The sequence below is a fragment of the Panthera tigris genome, chromosome E3 (assembly GCF_018350195.1).
Source record: "Panthera tigris isolate Pti1 chromosome E3, P.tigris_Pti1_mat1.1, whole genome shotgun sequence".
Classification (NCBI taxonomy): domain Eukaryota; kingdom Metazoa; phylum Chordata; class Mammalia; order Carnivora; family Felidae; genus Panthera; species Panthera tigris.
The window spans coordinates 3,854,953-3,870,233 of NC_056675.1; the positions used below are offsets into that span (position 1 = coordinate 3,854,953).

Genomic DNA, 15,281 nt, shown 5'->3' on the forward strand with positions numbered 1-15,281 from the left:
GGCACCCGGAATCCATCGGGGAGGACCTGGGGCCTTGAGGTGCTGAAATCACGGGGTGCTGGGGGTTGCGGGGTCGCGGGCAAGGGGCGAGGTTCGGGGGCCTCGGGGCCCCAGGTCTCAAGGTTCCGGGGTCCGCAGCCCACTAAGGCAACCAGGAACCCACCTGGGCCCGTGGCGCAAGCGCTGACGGCCCCGCCCCCTCGGACTTGCTCCACCAAAGCCCATTGGTCGGCGGCCTGTCCGCCCCGCCCACGTGACGCGACACGTGACGCGGCCCGGAAGTGGCGGGCCGCGGGCCGGGCTGCGGGCGGGGCTCCCGGAGTCGCCGGTGTTGGCGGCGGCGGCGACATGTTCACGGCGGGGGCCGAGAGTCTGCTCCACCAGGCCAGGTGCCCCGACCTTTCCCTGGGGGCTCTTGGCGGGGGGGGGTTGTCTCAGGCGACCCGTGCGTGGCGACTCCAAGCAGCCCTCCTGGACCCGCTCTAGCGACCAGGGGGACGGGGAGGCCACGCCGTCCAAGTCTGGGGTTGGGGGGGCCCGGGATGGGGCCCCGCGGATTGGCGAAGGCTTGTGGGTGAGAGCCACCCCCGCCCCACGCCCAGCAGGAAGTGGGACAGCCAGAAGCTCCCACATGCTTTGGGGTCAGGAGCACAGAGCCATCCAGAGGCTGGAGAGCCTGGTGGGACTGAGCCACAGCAGCGAGCACAGCGCCAGGCTCAGGAGTTTGATACCATCCGAGGGGTGGGGGAGCCAAGGGAGGATTTTGCGATTTAGAAAGACGCCTTCCTGAGGAGGGGTTAGATAAGTGGAGAAATTACCCACCTGCTTCTGGCCCGCAGCTGGCCCTGGATCGCCACTAACTCATCGGTAGCCCTTTGCCCATCTACTAACCAGTCATGAGACAAAGCAGAAAGGGGGCCAGGGCTAAAACGCCACCGTCATCAGATGGTGTAAGACTCGAAGCTACTTGTATCCAAAAAAATGCCCGTGGTCAACTTTTTTTAAAAACCCCCAAACTCGATCTGGCGCTGGACCGATTGGTGGGAAGGATTAGGATCGCTGAAGCCGCTGTAATTTAGTGAAGTGAGATCTTGAATGTATATTAGGTTCTAAAGGCTGTGAACGGGGCAAAAATATGTGGCCAAAATGACCCTGCTGGGAAAGTGCCTCATCGATTTGTGGCCCCGTCTGTGTCTCCATCACTGTTGGGCAGATAATTCCAATATTCAAGTTCCAATGTTAGGGTTCTTGTTCACTTGAATTTAGGGGTTGTAGGAAGTGAAAATAGGTATCTTTAAATACCAGCCTCTCTCTCAAGATGCAACATGGTCACGCCCACGTTCTTGCGAGATGACACTAAGAGCAGACACCCACTCAGAACTTCAGTGGGTTTACTTCTCCCAACTCCCCTCTGCTCCTGGTCATAAATTTCGTGGAATGAAAGGCAGGATGACTAGCCCTCACCATCTAAATATTTCTCTCGTGCTGACTTGGACGGGTGAGTGTGGGTGGTTTGAAGGTAGAATGTGGTTCGATATCCAAAAGTGAAATACACGTGTGATGCAATTCCTCTCTCTCAGCGTTTGAGGAAAGCTAGTCCCTATCAGGTGTCACTGGTTTTCACTCTGTTTGGCTCTAATGAAGCCTATGATTTGGGGGGAGCACTTTAAAATAAGTTGCTGATGTCCGGGAGTTAGGATTTGCAGTGAGTTTTTGTTTCTGAATTCTTCAGAGCTGGAAAGCAAGGGTGGAAAAAGCGGCCAGGAGCATCGCTTGTGAGCTGAAGACTGAGTGAAGGACAGGGGCTCTGAGAACGGGTGTGCAGAGTGCAGCAAGTCAGGGGGCAGTTCCAGAAGCTGCAGCCAACTGGAGGCTCTGCATGAGGAGATAACCAGCAAGGGATAAAGTCAGGGGTATTTCAGGCAGAAGGTCCATGCTGGGGGGGGGGGGGGGGCGGCGGGGGCAAGAGCAGGGGAACAGAACTGCGGGATTCTTAGACCAACTAAGGAAGGCCAGGGACCCTCTACTCATTGTTAGGGTCGGTAGGAGCTTGGCTCTGATGGCCTTGGGGAGCCACTGAGGGGTTGGAGCAGACTGGGTTTTAGAAAGCATCCTGCAACATGGGGAACATGCTGGAATTGATTCATTTGGGAGGAGGAGCCTCCCATATTATTTTGAGACGGTCTGGTAGCTTCAGTCCCATTAACCCGGTTAGAAACGACCTGGCCCGGCCTCTTGTCTTTCTGTGTCCTCCCCCCACAGCGCCGGTTACGTGGTAAGCCACCGAATCCGACTCTGGCTACGTCAAAGGGAAACAAAAATGAAAATGGGCTGGGAGGTGAGAGGGAGACCTGAAGTGGTGGCAGATTCATTGAGATTTATCCGCCAGCCTCCAAGTAAGAACAGGAAAGACGAGATGCTATCCCAGGACCCCAGCTCCCGATGTCTGCTTAACCTTCTCATCAGCCCGAGTCTGGAGATGCCCCATCTGTAGTGGTTCAAATTTCCAGACTCTCCTGAGTTCGAGCATCTCATGGGTCCAGCGGGGATTCGGTGGCCTTTAGTCGTGGCTCGGGGAAAGATGGGGGCCCTTCTCCGAGACACCCCCCCCCCCGCCACCCCGGAGATCCCTAGGACCGTGTCTCCTTGGCACGTTATCTTCTCTTAGCTTCTGGACTGAAACAGAACTTAAAACCGGCTTTCCATTTTGAGACTTTGTTCAATGTCTTACCAGTTGTCAACGCTCAACAGATACTATTTTTAACCAGGCAGATTAAACACTGGAATAAGAAGCTGTATGTGGTAGGCATACCTTACATGTCACTACACTTGTCCTTTAATACATGAGATTCTGCTCTTGTCCCAGAAGCTCAAGGCTCGTTGAGCGGATCTTTTGAAAAGCAACTTACTTCAAACTCGACCTCCCTTAATAAGGACTCCTAAAACCACTCGGTTTTAGTTCTTCCGCTCCTGGGACAACCAAGTCCGAATGCGTGTGGTCTCTATCGGGGCTTGCTGTCGGGAGTGGTGGTCTCCCCACGGCCCTGCCCGCCAGGGGATGGGGGGAGGGGACCCGGTGATGGCTGGGCCCCAGGGAGGGAGGGAGGGAGGAACCAGGCCGGGTAATCAGGTGGGGCCCCACGAGAGGCAGAGGTGCCACGGGATGGTGGAATCGCTCTCTCGCCCACACCCGGCCTACCCTGCTCGATGGGCATTTCCTCCCGTGCGAGAGCTGCTCTGTCCATGGCTCAGGGCAGCACATCAGGTGGCTGGCCTCGCTCTCTGCTCAGGGACATCCGGGACGAGGAGCTGAAGAAGTTCTGTTCCCGGGTCGTTAACCTGCTGCAGAAGGATGAGCTGGGGCCCGACGCCGTGGACGCCCTGCAGAGGCTCTTCCTCATCGTGTCAGCCACAAAACACAAGAGGAAGTGAGTGTGATGGTCTCTGGGGTGCTGCGGGCCCCGGGCCAGGCACCCAACACGAGAGGCCGCAGGCGGATACCCGTCAGCACGGGGCAGCTTGGCGCAAACATACGCGCTTGGCGCTTGAGTCTTACGTCCACTCGAGCCAGTGCTGAAGGCCCTTGGATCCGGAACGTTCTCTCTCCCTGCCGGACGGTCCGGGGCGGTGGCCCCAGGGGGGCTCCTGTTGGGACACGGCCCCTGCTCACACGGCCTTGCCCCCCCGCCCCCAGGCTGGAGGACACCTGCGTGCACCTGCTGCAGACCACCCTGTGCTCGCCCAAGTGCCCCGAGCAGCTCCAGCTCCTGTGCGCTTCCATCCTGAGAGAGATGTCGCCCCGCGACGACCTGAGCCTGTCCTGTGACCACGTCCAGAGTGCCCGGCAGCTGAGTCTGGTGGCCTCTGTGCTCTTGGCCCAGGTAACTTGGCCGTCCCTGCTCAAGTGGGCCTCCCTGCCCTAGGTCACCCTGGGGTGCCAGCGCACGGCCCCCGTGCGGGCGCCGACCTGCGGCACAGGCGGGGTCGGCTTGGCCTCCCCCTCCATTCGGCCATGTTTCCGGCTGTCGCTCGTGTACCAGTCCTCCGGCACGTGTGTGCTTGTAGAAGCGACAGAAACACCTACCTCTCCCCACCCCCCCGCCTCCCCCCACTCCTCCTGCCTCCCCACCCACCTACCGCCTCCCCCTGCCTCTCCCCACCGCCTCCTCCTGCCTACCCCCCCCCGCCACCTCCTGCTTCCCCCCACCACTGCCTCCCAACCCCCCACCTACAGCCTCCTCTTGCCTCCCCCTCCTGTCTCCCCCCCCACCCACCTACCTAACGCCTCCCCCTGCCTCTCCCCATCACCTCCTCCTGCCTCCCCCTCCTACCTCCCCCCTTCGCCACCTCCTGCTTCCCCCCACCGCTGCCTCCCAACCCCCCACCTACCGCCTCCTCTTGCCTCCCCCTCCTGTCTCCCCCCCCACCCACCTACCTAACGCCTCCCCCTGCCTCTCCCCATCACCTCCTCCTGCCTCCCCCTCCTACCTCCCCCCTTCGCCACCTCCTGCTTCCCCCCACCGCTGCCTCCCAACCCCCCCACCTGCCGCCTCCTCTTGCCTCCCCCTCCTGTCTCCCCACCCACCCACCTACCTAACGCCTCCCCCTGCCTCTCCCCATCACCTCCTCCTGCCTCCCCCTCCTACCTCCCCCCTTCGCCACCTCCTGCTTCCCCCCACCGCTGCCTCCCAACCCCCCCACCTGCCGCCTCCTCTTGCCTCCCCCTCCTGTCTCCCCACCCACCCACCTACCTAACGCCTCCCCCTGCCTCTCCCCATCACCTCCTCCTGCCTCCCCCTCCTACCTCCCCCCTTCGCCACCTCCTGCTTCCCCCCACCGCTGCCTCCCAACCCCCCACCTACCGCCTCCTCTTGCCTCCCCCTCCTGTCTCCCCCCCCACCCACCTACCTAACGCCTCCCCCTGCCTCTCCCCATCACCTCCTCCTGCCTCCCCCTCCTACCTCCCCCCTTCGCCACCTCCTGCTTCCCCCCACCGCTGCCTCCCAACCCCCCCACCTGCCGCCTCCTCTTGCCTCCCCCTCCTGTCTCCCCACCCACCCACCTACCTAACGCCTCCCCCTGCCTCTCCCCATCACCTCCTCCTGCCTCCCCCTCCTACCTCCCCCCTTCGCCACCTCCTGCTTCCCCCCACCGCTGCCTCCCAACCCCCCACCTACCGCCTTCCCCCTGCCTCTCCCCATCGCCTCCTCCTGCCTCCCCCTCCTACCTCCCCCCTTCGCCACCTCCTGCTTCCCCCCACCGCTGCCTCCCAACCCCCCCACCTGCCGCCTCCTCTTGCCTCCCCCTCCTGTCTCCCCACCCACCCACCTACCTAACGCCTCCCCCTGCCTCTCCCCATCACCTCCTCCTGCCTCCCCCTCCTACCTCCCCCCTTCGCCACCTCCTGCTTCCCCCCACCGCTGCCTCCCAACCCCCCACCTACCGCCTCCTCTTGCCTCCCCCTCCTGTCTCCCCCCCCACCCACCTACCTAACGCCTCCCCCTGCCTCTCCCCATCACCTCCTCCTGCCTCCCCCTCCTACCTCCCCCCTTCGCCACCTCCTGCTTCCCCCCACCGCTGCCTCCCAACCCCCCCACCTGCCGCCTCCTCTTGCCTCCCCCTCCTGTCTCCCCACCCACCCACCTACCTAACGCCTCCCCCTGCCTCTCCCCATCACCTCCTCCTGCCTCCCCCTCCTACCTCCCCCCTTCGCCACCTCCTGCTTCCCCCCACCGCTGCCTCCCAACCCCCCCACCTGCCGCCTCCTCTTGCCTCCCCCTCCTGTCTCCCCACCCACCCACCTACCTAACGCCTCCCCCTGCCTCTCCCCATCACCTCCTCCTGCCTCCCCCTCCTACCTCCCCCCTTCGCCACCTCCTGCTTCCCCCCACCGCTGCCTCCCAACCCCCCCACCTGCCGCCTCCTCTTGCCTCCCCCTCCTGTCTCCCCACCCACCCACCTACCTAACGCCTCCCCCTGCCTCTCCCCATCACCTCCTCCTGCCTCCCCCTCCTACCTCCCCCCTTCGCCACCTCCTGCTTCCCCCCACCGCTGCCTCCCAACCCCCCACCTACCGCCTCCTCTTGCCTCCCCCTCCTGTCTCCCCCCCCACCTAACGCCTCCCCCTGCCTCTCCCCATCGCCTCCTCCTGCCTCCCCCTCCTACCTCCCCCCTCCGCCACCTCCTGCTCCCCACCGCTGCCTCCCCACCCCCCCACCTACCGCCTTCTCTTGCCTCCCTGCCCCCACTCCTATCTACCCCCATCTCCTCCTGTCTCCTCTCGTCTCTGGGGAAGCAGCAGGGCTCTATGAAGGCCAATCCAGGCCCCAGTCCTGGACACGGGTAAAAGGTGACCTCACTGAAAGAACGATGCTAGCAGAGCAGCAGCCTTCAGAACCGGACGGTCCTTTTCCAGAAGTTGTCAGACCAAAATGACTTGTCGCTCTCACGCCGACGTAAGTCACTGCTTTCCGGTCCACCTGTGTTCTGTTTGAAGGGTGACCCGAAGGGGGAGGTCAGGAGCGTGGGCCAGCGTGTCTTCAGGATCCTTGAGAGCCGGCAGCCCGAGGGGCCCAGTCCCAGGCACCTGCTTCCAGTCGTGTCCAAGATCACCCACCTCGCCCCGCACACCCTCCACGAAGGTATTCGTCCTCCCTGAGAGGCCCATGCGGGTGGCACAGAGGGAGGCGGTCCGGGGCGGCCTGGGGCACAGCACCCTGTCGGGAGCAGCTGCTTGTTTTCTAGAAAGACCTACGAGTGCCCTTGCAGCCCGCATCTGTGGATTTACGTATTTCCCACCTGTTATCCCCGCTCCCCCCCCCCTCCCCCGACCCATAGACCAGACCAACCAGCTCAGCAAGCGGCTGGTGGACTGGCTCCGCTACGCCAGCGTCCAGCAAGGGGTGGCGCACACTTCCGGAGGCTTCTTCTCCACACCCAGAGCCCGGCAGGTGAGCCTGGGGACTCCCACCCTTCCTGTCCCTGGGCGGCCCCGGGCCACGTTGGCCGGCCTTGCCCGCGGGGTCCCTTCAGCTCCTCCCGTCTTTCCACCCGCCTTGGTTCCAGAATGATCCCTCTGTGTCTCCACTTGGGTGAGGGAGTTTTGGGTCTCGCAGGGTCACGGCCCCCCAGCCCGGGACGTCGTGTGCCAAACGCGCTGGCGAGCATCGCTTACCTGCCGGGGCCGCGTCCACTCGGGCGCTAGCGTTTATGCATCTCCCGGGGGCCGCCCCCGCTTCTGGAGTGTGGACGGCCACACCCGGTGTGAAGGCGGGGCTCCCTCCCGCTCCCGCGTGGTCTCCGCCCTCCCCAGCCCGGGTCCCCACAGCGCTGCCCATCCTTCCTTGCCTCCCGCAGCCCGGCCCTGTCACCGAGGTGGATGGGGCGGTGGCCACGGATTTCTTCACGGTGCTGTCCACGGGCCAGCACTTCACAGAGGACCAGTGGCTGAACGTGCAGGCCTTCTCCATGCTGCGGGCCTGGCTGCTGCACAGCGACCCCGAGGGCCCCAGCGCCCCGGACGCAGGTGGGACGTGGTGGGGGAGCCACGGGAAGGGGGGCCCGGGGGAGGCTCCAGGCAGCCCCGGCCGAGCCTCAGCGGCACCGAGAGGCCCTGCCCGGTCTGGGGCGGGATCCGGAGTGATCTCGGAGGGCGGACGTCATCAGGGTGTCCGGAGAGCTCCCCCGAGCCCCTTCCCCTCTGCGGTCTGACCGGCGGTGTAGACCGGCGGGACTCGCGGGCGGGGACACCTCCGCTCCACGGGGGCATGTGCTGAGGGTGAGACCGGCCCCGGTGACTTTCACGCCCCCGGACGGGCTGGCCTGGGCGCCCTTCGAGTGCCTCGTTGTCTTTTCCAGACGACAGGTCGGAGCTGGAGGGCTCGACGCTGTCCGTGCTGTCGGCCGGCTCCACCGCCGGCCGCCTGCTGCCCCCGCGGGAGCGGCTGCGGGAGAAAGCCTTCGAGTACTGCCAGCGCCTGGCGGAGCAGAGCACCCGGCGTGAGTCCCGGGGCCGCGTCCCAGGCTGCTCGTGGGGCCCGTGGGGCAGCCTCTCTTGCCCGGGGGGGCTTTGTGTTCCAGACGTAGACCCCGGGGAGCCGGGCAATGGACAGAAGCTGTCCCCGGCCCTCCCGGGCATCTGTCCCAATGTCTCGTCCACCCCGGGGGGCCGCTCTCTGCTCCCGGATGGCTCCCCGCCCTCTCCTCGAGCTTCCAGAACAGTGCGCCCCTCGTTCACTGTTGTGACGCTGACAGAGACCAGGGGATCGTCTTCCTTCTGCAGGAGCCCTGAGGAAGGGGGACTCAGACCTGCAGAAAGCTGTAAGTGCGGGGTGGGCAGGGCACGCCGGCCTCCCCGGCTCCACCCGAGCCCACCCCGTGTCCCCGTGTCCCTGCGTCCCCGCAGTGCCTGGTGGAGGCCGTGCTGGTGCTGGACGTGCTCTGCAGGCAGGACCCCTCCTTCCTGTACCGCACCCTGTCCTGCCTGAAGGCCCTGCATGCGCGCCTCTGCGGGGACCCGGCGCGGGTGCGGACGCTGCTGCCCATCGCGCAGTTCTTCCTGAACCACGGTGAGCCTCCGCCTTGAGCCTGGGGGCTCAAGGAGAACCTTCCGGTTCCCGGCCCGGGACAGCCTGTCTCTTCTCGCGCTCTGAGGGACTGTGAGCAGCAGGTAGTGTCGTTTTTCGGCGGGTCGATGTAGCGAATGAAAAGGTAGCGACTTGGGGCGCCTGGGGGGCGCAGTCGGTTGAGCCTCCGGCTTCGGCCAGGTCACGATCTCGCGGTCCGTGAGTTCGAGCCCCGCGTCGGGCTCTGGGCTGATGGCTCAGAGCCTGGAGCCTGCTTCCGATTCTGTGTCTCCCTCTCTCTCTGCCCCTCCCCCGTTCATGCTCTGTCTCTCTCTGTCCCAAAAATAAATAAAAAACATTGAAAAAAAAAAATTAAAAAAAAAAAAAAAAAAAAAAAAAAAAGAAAAGGTAGCGACTTCACGCTGACCTCGGAACTCCTGGCCGTGAGGGTTCACCGGAGTTTCGTGGAAGGGGCCGTGGAACCCAGTACCTTCCAAAGAACGTTCCGCATCACGTCCCTCAGAGGGATCGGTCTGTAACCAGAAACTCTCGGGAAGAGCTGAACGTAGTTCAGCCGGTTTTTCTCGTGCGGGGTGGACACCCCAGAGCCCCTGGTGTCCCGGAGACACGTGTGGCCTCGGAGGCTTGGCCCGTGACCCCGAGGGACCCCAGCCAGCGGCAGAGGTGGGGACGCACCTGCCGGGGCCCCGGCCCTGACCTTGCTGGCGCCTTTCAGGGGAGGCGGCCGCGGTGGACTCGGAAGCCATCCTCCGGCACCTGCTCACCAGGACCCCCTCCGAGTTCTTCCACAGCCCCATGCTGGCCTTCGAGCTCACGTGCTTCTGCAGAGACAACCTTCCCCTGTTTGGCAGGAACCTGGACATTCTCAAACGGAGCTTCCCCAACCTCTTTAAGGCACGTGTCGTCGTCCTCGGCCAGAGCCGGGGGCTGGGGGCCGGGGGGGGGGGGGTACAGGGCGGAGGGTGAACCGTGGGGCGGCCTGGGGGTCCGTGCGTCACACGAAAACGGCACCTACACCGGTGGGGAGAGCCCTGTGCAGACCCCCTTCAGAGGAACAGGGGGCCTGACCGGTTTATTCTCACGGGTTTGTCCAGATGGTCACATCCGGTCAGCCCTTCATCTAGGAGCCTTGCCTGCTGTGCCCAGCCCTTTGGTGCTGTTGACTTCCGATGTCTTTTGTGACTGGTTATGGTCACTGCGTGGCCTTTGCAAATTCAGCTAGAGACACCGTCCTTTCATTAGAGGGGGAAAAGAATCCACGGCAGGTGGAAAGAGATGACGTTGATTGTCGGGAGAAAGCGAATGCAGAATCGGAGCAGGGACAGAGGGCAAACAGGCCGGAGCGTCTCAGGCTCCAGGATCACAGGAGGGACCCTCCCCCCTGCCGATGGGCAACCCGGGACCCAGGCGTCCTCCCTCTGCGGCGGCCCGTGGGCTCCCAGACGACGGCCCTGCTGCTGGGCTGTGCACCCCACACGGGCCCCCCCTTTCCCATCGAGCCGCCTCGCTTGTCCCTGCAGCTCCTGGCCTGGAACAGCCCGCCGCTCACGGCCGAGTTTGTGGCTCTGCTGCCGTCGCTGGTGGACGCGGACACAGCCGTGGAGGTGCTTCATGCGCTGCTGGACCTGCCCTGTCTGACTGCGGCCTTGGACCTTCAGCTCAGGTGAGCCCCGGGGGCGTGCCTCGGCCCCTCCCTGCCCCTGCTGCTCTGCCCGATGACAGCGCCTCCCTCTGGCTCTTTGCCTCCCGTCGGCGCCATCCCGGGGCCCTGGAGCCCCCAGCCCGTTTCTCGCAGGTGGAGCCTCGCCCTGCAGACACCGTGCCCCGGGCCTGCTCCCGTCACCCTGAGGCCCGCTGGCCTGCTCCTGTCACCCTGAGGCCCGCTGGCTCGGGTGCCGTGATATCCCGGGGACGTCTGCTCTGTCTTTGCACGAGCTAAGCCCGGCCTCAGGCACCTGCTTGTTCACAGGTTGTCGCCAGCCACATCCGAGAGGCCGCTGTGGGACCCCTCCCTCAAGATCCCCAGCTGCCTGGAGGCCTCCCGGGACCCCCAGTTCCAGGGTCTTCTCCAGTACCTGTTGCGTGCCACGGCCAGCGGGACCACGGAGAGGTGGGAAGCCCCTGGGGTGCGGCACCGAGGCCTTGGGACCTGCTGTGTGTGGCCAGAGCCTGCTCCAGGGATGGGTGGGACCCTGCTTCTGCCCCTGGGCCTCGTGCCTCCCGACGCGAAGAGGCAGGCGGGGCCGACCCCCGCTGCCCCGCCACCCTGCAGTGGCCACCTCGTGGGTGCTCCCTGGACGTGGGCCTCGTGCTCGGCTCCCCGCCGGCTCCCTGGGTCAGTCTTCGTGACCCTGCGAGGTACGTGCTGTGGAGATTCCGTTGCACAGAAGGAGAAACTGAGGCGTAGCACGCCCCGGGAGGAGGAGCCTGGGGACCAGAACAGGGCATCCTGACTGCAGATCCCTCGCAGCTTGGCCCCACTCCAGCCCTCCCTGTGTTCCATCCTGATGACGGGGGCAGAGCTGCGGTAGACGACGCTCGTGGTGACACGTGCCCTGCTCCGAGGAGGCCGGTGTCACAGAACGTGGCCCGGGCCGTGGCGCTCTGACCGCCGTCTCTTCCCTCAGGCCCCGGCCCACCGTTCGTGTGTTGAGGGCACGTGTGTGGGCTCTGGGGAGCGTGTGGCGGAGACTCAGTGGGCCACGCTGTGTCCTCCAGGTTGGGGCCCCTCCACCGGCTGCTGCAGCCCCTGGCCAGCTGCGCCCGTGTGGTCCAGTGCGCCCAGGCCGTGCCCACCTTGCTTGAGGCCTTCTTCTCAGCGGTGACCCAGGTGAGCCTCACACACCCGCGGCCCCGGGGCAGCCCGGAGGGAGGACGGGCTGCACACGCGCCCAGGGATGGCATCCTCGCAACGGACTTGTGCAGAGCCTGCTTCGGCCAGAGTCACGGGGAAGGGTGGGAGCCGCGGTGGGGCCCGTCCTCCTCCCCAGAACGGGGGCCCTGGGACCTGCCCGGGACTGGCGCACACGGCTGGGACCGGAGCAGAGCGTGGCGTGAGGTGACGTCACCGGGCCCGGGACTGAGTCGGTCTCTCCCTCCTGCCCCCCAGTTTGCCGACGGGGCCCTGACCAAACAGCTGGCGCTGCTGCTCCTGGAGAGGAGCGACTCCCTCTTTCAGGTGCCGCAGTACGAGGCCCATGTGCACAGGTGGGCCCGCACCCCGCGGCTTCAGTGTCCCCTCTCAGGTCCCATGTCCGGTCCCCGCTCCCCCTGTGGCTCACCTCCTTCCAGCTGCCACCTAGCGTCACCCCCAGGCCCAGCTACCAGGCCAGCGCTCCGTCCCTGTGTGCGCCCCTCGCCCCAGGTCTGTGATCCCCGTGCTGGCCCGGGTCCCTCTCCATGGAGCCCTCTGGGCTGCCCGGTCTCCATTCGGAGGGCCCGATGCACACGGGCCTGTGCCCAGCCGCTCGCCAGCCCCGGCCTCCTCCCCGGGGGTGGAGGGGCTGCGGGTTCCTTTAGGGGCCAGAACTATCTGCACCCCGACCTGGTGCTCAGAGCCTTCCGTTTTGTCCCCTGGCTGTGGTTCTGGGTGAGGGGCCGCGGCCTGGGGCCTGGGGGCGGCCACGGCCCACCTGGGTCCTCCCCGGGCAGGGTGCTGAGCTCGCGGTTCCTGGCCCTGTGCGCGCTGCACCCGTCGCTGGTGGTGGAGCTGGCGAAGGAGCTGCTGGAGTTCGTGGGGAGCGTGAGCGGGATCCGGGGCCGAGGGGCCATGCTCGCCTCCGTGGTAAGGCCGGCCTCCCTGCCAGCACCCCTGCTCCCGAGGCGGGCGGCCCGCAGGGGGCTGAGGTCTGTCCCTACCCAGGTGTGGGCCATCGGCGAGTACCTGTCCGTGTCGTGGGACCGGCGGTGCACCGTGGAGCAGATCAACAGGTTCTTCGAGGCCCTGGAGGCCGTGCTGTTCGAGGTCACCCAGTCCCGCCCGTCGGCCGCCCTCCCCAGGTGTCCCCCGCAGGTCGTCACCGTGCTCATGACCACGCTGACCAAGCTGGCCTCCCGGAGCCAAGACCTGATTCCCAGGTATGGTCGCAGCCGGACAGGGAAACCCGCAGGCTTCCCGTGGGGAAGGGAATGGGCCCCGGATGCCTGCCCGGTCCCCGATGTCCGCTCCGCGGGGGGTAGGCTGCTGGCGTCGCCGCCTCGCTTCTCCAGCTCGAGCCCCACGAGCTGGGGGCCCCGTTCCACGTGCGGGGCACGTCTGCAGCGGACCCGGGTCCCTTCATCCTCAGGGTCTCTCTGTTCCTGTCGAAGATGAGGACCCCGGCCCAGAGCCCAGCCCCGAGCTCCACGAGCTGCGAGGAGGACGCGGGAGCCGTGCGCACGCGGGCCGCTGAGCTGCTGACCCTGCTGAAGATGCCCAGCGTGGCCCAGTTCGTGCTCACGCCCAGCACGGAGGTGTCCGAGCCCCGCTACCACCGCGACACCAACACGGCCCTGCCCCTGGCCCTGCGCACCGTCAGCCGCCTGGTGGAGAAGGAGACCGGCCTCCTGCCGGGGTGAAAGGACGGTGACGAAGAGCCCGGCGTGAGGGCCGGGCCTCGGCTTCCGTGATCAGAGGGGACGTGAGGAGGCCCGGGTGGGTCTGGGTCCCTCAGTGCTTGCCAGGACTGTCACGTCCTCAGTCGGTGGCTCTTTGTGTCTCTCTCCAACCCTGGTGGGCTGTGTGGTAACACAGGTATGATTTGGGGCTGGATGGCATCTGCTTGGTCTGTTTCGGGCTGTTCCTGGTTTCGGGCAAGAAAAGGTACAGCAAAAATAAACCTCTTCCCACAAGTATCTGTGTGCACAAGGCAGGGGCTGTGCGCTTTCTCCACCCAGGGGGGCAGGGCCAGAAGTGGGGGTGCACTGCTGGTCTGCAAGACCTGGCCCTGGGGACCCTCGTGCAGCTGCACCAGACACCGGAGGCCGTTCCTGCCTGCTCCGTCCCCACAGCGTCCCGGAGGTCCCAGAAAGAACCGCCCGAATACCGGCAGGGAGGAAGCAGGGTGACCCAGGAGTGCAGCTGCCCCCGGAAGGGCCTCAGCTCCGCGTCCTTTCTCGCCCGCCTCCTGCTAGATGGGCCCTGGGGCCCCTGCCAGGTGGGCTGCAGGTGCTGTGACTTCAGGCCTACAGCCTCCTGGCGTTAAGAGGGGGCTCCGGCCGTGGTTCCCGGGGACCCTGCCGCCCGCCTGCCGCTCGGAGCCTTAGAGCAAGGCGGGGGAAACACGCTGGGTGTGGTGGGGCGAGAAACCGCCCCCAGCCTCGGCGCCTCCTGCCCCCGCGCCACTGAGGCCAGCTTCCCGCCTCGCACGCCAGCTCCCTAGGCTGCTCCCCAGCTCCACCCGGTGCGAGGGGGCCCCCGGGCCACCAGGTGGTGCTGCTGCTGCGCGAGTCTCCGGGCCAGCCCCGCCCCCGACTCCGGCCACGCCCCCAGGCCCGGCCCCGGCTCCGGCTCCGGCTCCGCCTTCACCACGCCCCCAGGCCCGGACCCTGCCGGTGGGCCGCTCGGGCGCCTGTAGAAACGGCAGCCGCGGAGGTGGGTGGACGCCGGGGGGTCCCGGACCCGGGACTGGCCGGGCAAGGGGTGCCCGCTTCTGCTCCGACAGTCGGCCTCAGGATGACTTCCGGCAGGCGACAGGTGACGCGCCCTCGGAGCAGAGCGCTGGGTATCGGGGCGGGGCGCGCCAAGGGACACCCTGGTCCTCCCGGGATGGGGCAGACCCGGCTTTGCTGCTCCCCGCACCCCTCACCGCTCACCGACCCCGCGTGAGCCGCGAGCTCCAGGCCGGGGTCCGCGGACCTTTCCCCGTCCCGCGCCAACCCCACGTGGGCCTCGAGCTCCAGGCCGGAAGGCCAGGGTTGAGAATATGTGTTTTAGAGAAAAGTATTATTTTTGCAAGGTGCCTGCGGTGCCATCGTCAGCGCGCAGCTCGTCCGCACACAGTGTGGGTCCCAAACCTGCGTACCAACTAGTTGGTGAGCGCAGGCTTGGAGATGGGTTCCCTGCTGCACACAGAGCTCAGGCAACCCAGACACTGCTTTCGCGTGTTCTCGGCTGGGTGAACTGTTGCGGTGCCTAAGCGTCTGGAGACAAACTACCCGAGTACCGATCCCGGCTGGCTCTGGAGGGGCACGCTGACTCGGTGGGCTCGATTTCTCGTTCCCCTGGGTTTGGGGTCCATACCCGCACCCTTGCTGTGGCCTGATTGGGAGTGGGGGGTGGGCCGCGGGTGGCCCGCTGATTGCGGGCTTGGCGGTCCCACCCGCTTTGGCGGACAGGCTGTGGGCAGGAGTGATGGGGGCTTGAAACGTGCTTGGGAGCTGGGCTCGGCCTCTTGCGCTTGTGCTCTGCAAGGAGAACGTTCCTGGCTGGTCTGTTGGTCTAAGGGCGGGAGAAGCGTGGGGCAGACCTGGACCCCACCTGGAGTGGGAAGCACCTCCGGCTGAGCGGAGAGTCGGTGCCGTTGCCTGGAGACATGGAGCTCCGTCATTTGTTCCCCCAGAGCGTTATTGAGGTAACGGCTAGAGACAATCGGTCTTCCTGCACACGTTTCCTCGTCTGGAAAATGTGTTGATCGTGTCCCACCGCGGTGTGGCTGGGAGCGGTTCGCGAGCTATTGTGTGTAAGGGGCCCGGGGAGCTCGGCCTGCCGTGGGCTCT

The 15,281-nt window shown here is 65.7% G+C and overlaps 1 protein-coding gene across 3 annotated transcripts; it reads left to right on the top strand.

Moving 5' to 3' along the window:
- Positions 1–304: 304 nt before the first annotated feature.
- On the top strand, positions 305–13,418 carry AP5Z1 (adaptor related protein complex 5 subunit zeta 1). Of its 3 annotated transcripts, none has more exons than XM_042971759.1 (17): positions 305–389; positions 3,291–3,428; positions 3,695–3,881; positions 6,497–6,641; positions 6,838–6,950; positions 7,357–7,525; positions 7,858–7,998; positions 8,282–8,319; positions 8,405–8,567; positions 9,301–9,479; positions 10,106–10,248; positions 10,555–10,695; positions 11,304–11,415; positions 11,695–11,792; positions 12,237–12,369; positions 12,448–12,662; positions 12,872–13,418. In XM_042971759.1, the coding sequence occupies exons 1-17, from the start codon at positions 349–351 to the stop codon at positions 13,140–13,142; spliced, it is 2,427 nt and encodes an 808-aa protein (XP_042827693.1). In that variant the 5' UTR covers positions 305–348; the 3' UTR covers positions 13,143–13,418. The 3 variants fall into 3 exon arrangements, with proteins under 3 accessions (XP_042827693.1, XP_042827694.1, XP_042827692.1); XM_042971760.1 differs by lacking the exon at positions 305–389 and adding an exon at positions 1,962–2,802; XM_042971758.1 differs by lacking the exon at positions 305–389 and having other exon boundaries at positions 1,962–3,428.
- The last annotated feature ends 1,863 nt before the right edge of the window (positions 13,419–15,281 follow it).

Bases quoted from the DNA above. Each gene is read 5' to 3' on its own strand.
- AP5Z1 (XM_042971758.1), top strand. From the start codon at position 3,208: ATGGGCATTTCCTCCCGTGCGAGAGCTGCTCTGTCCATGGCTCAGGGC. The intron at 3,429-3,694 runs GTGAGTGTGATG...CCCCGCCCCCAG, and splicing joins GCCACAAAACACAAGAGGAA to GCTGGAGGACACCTGCGTGC. The intron at 11,793-12,236 runs GTGGGCCCGCAC...CTCCCCGGGCAG, and splicing joins TACGAGGCCCATGTGCACAG to GGTGCTGAGCTCGCGGTTCC.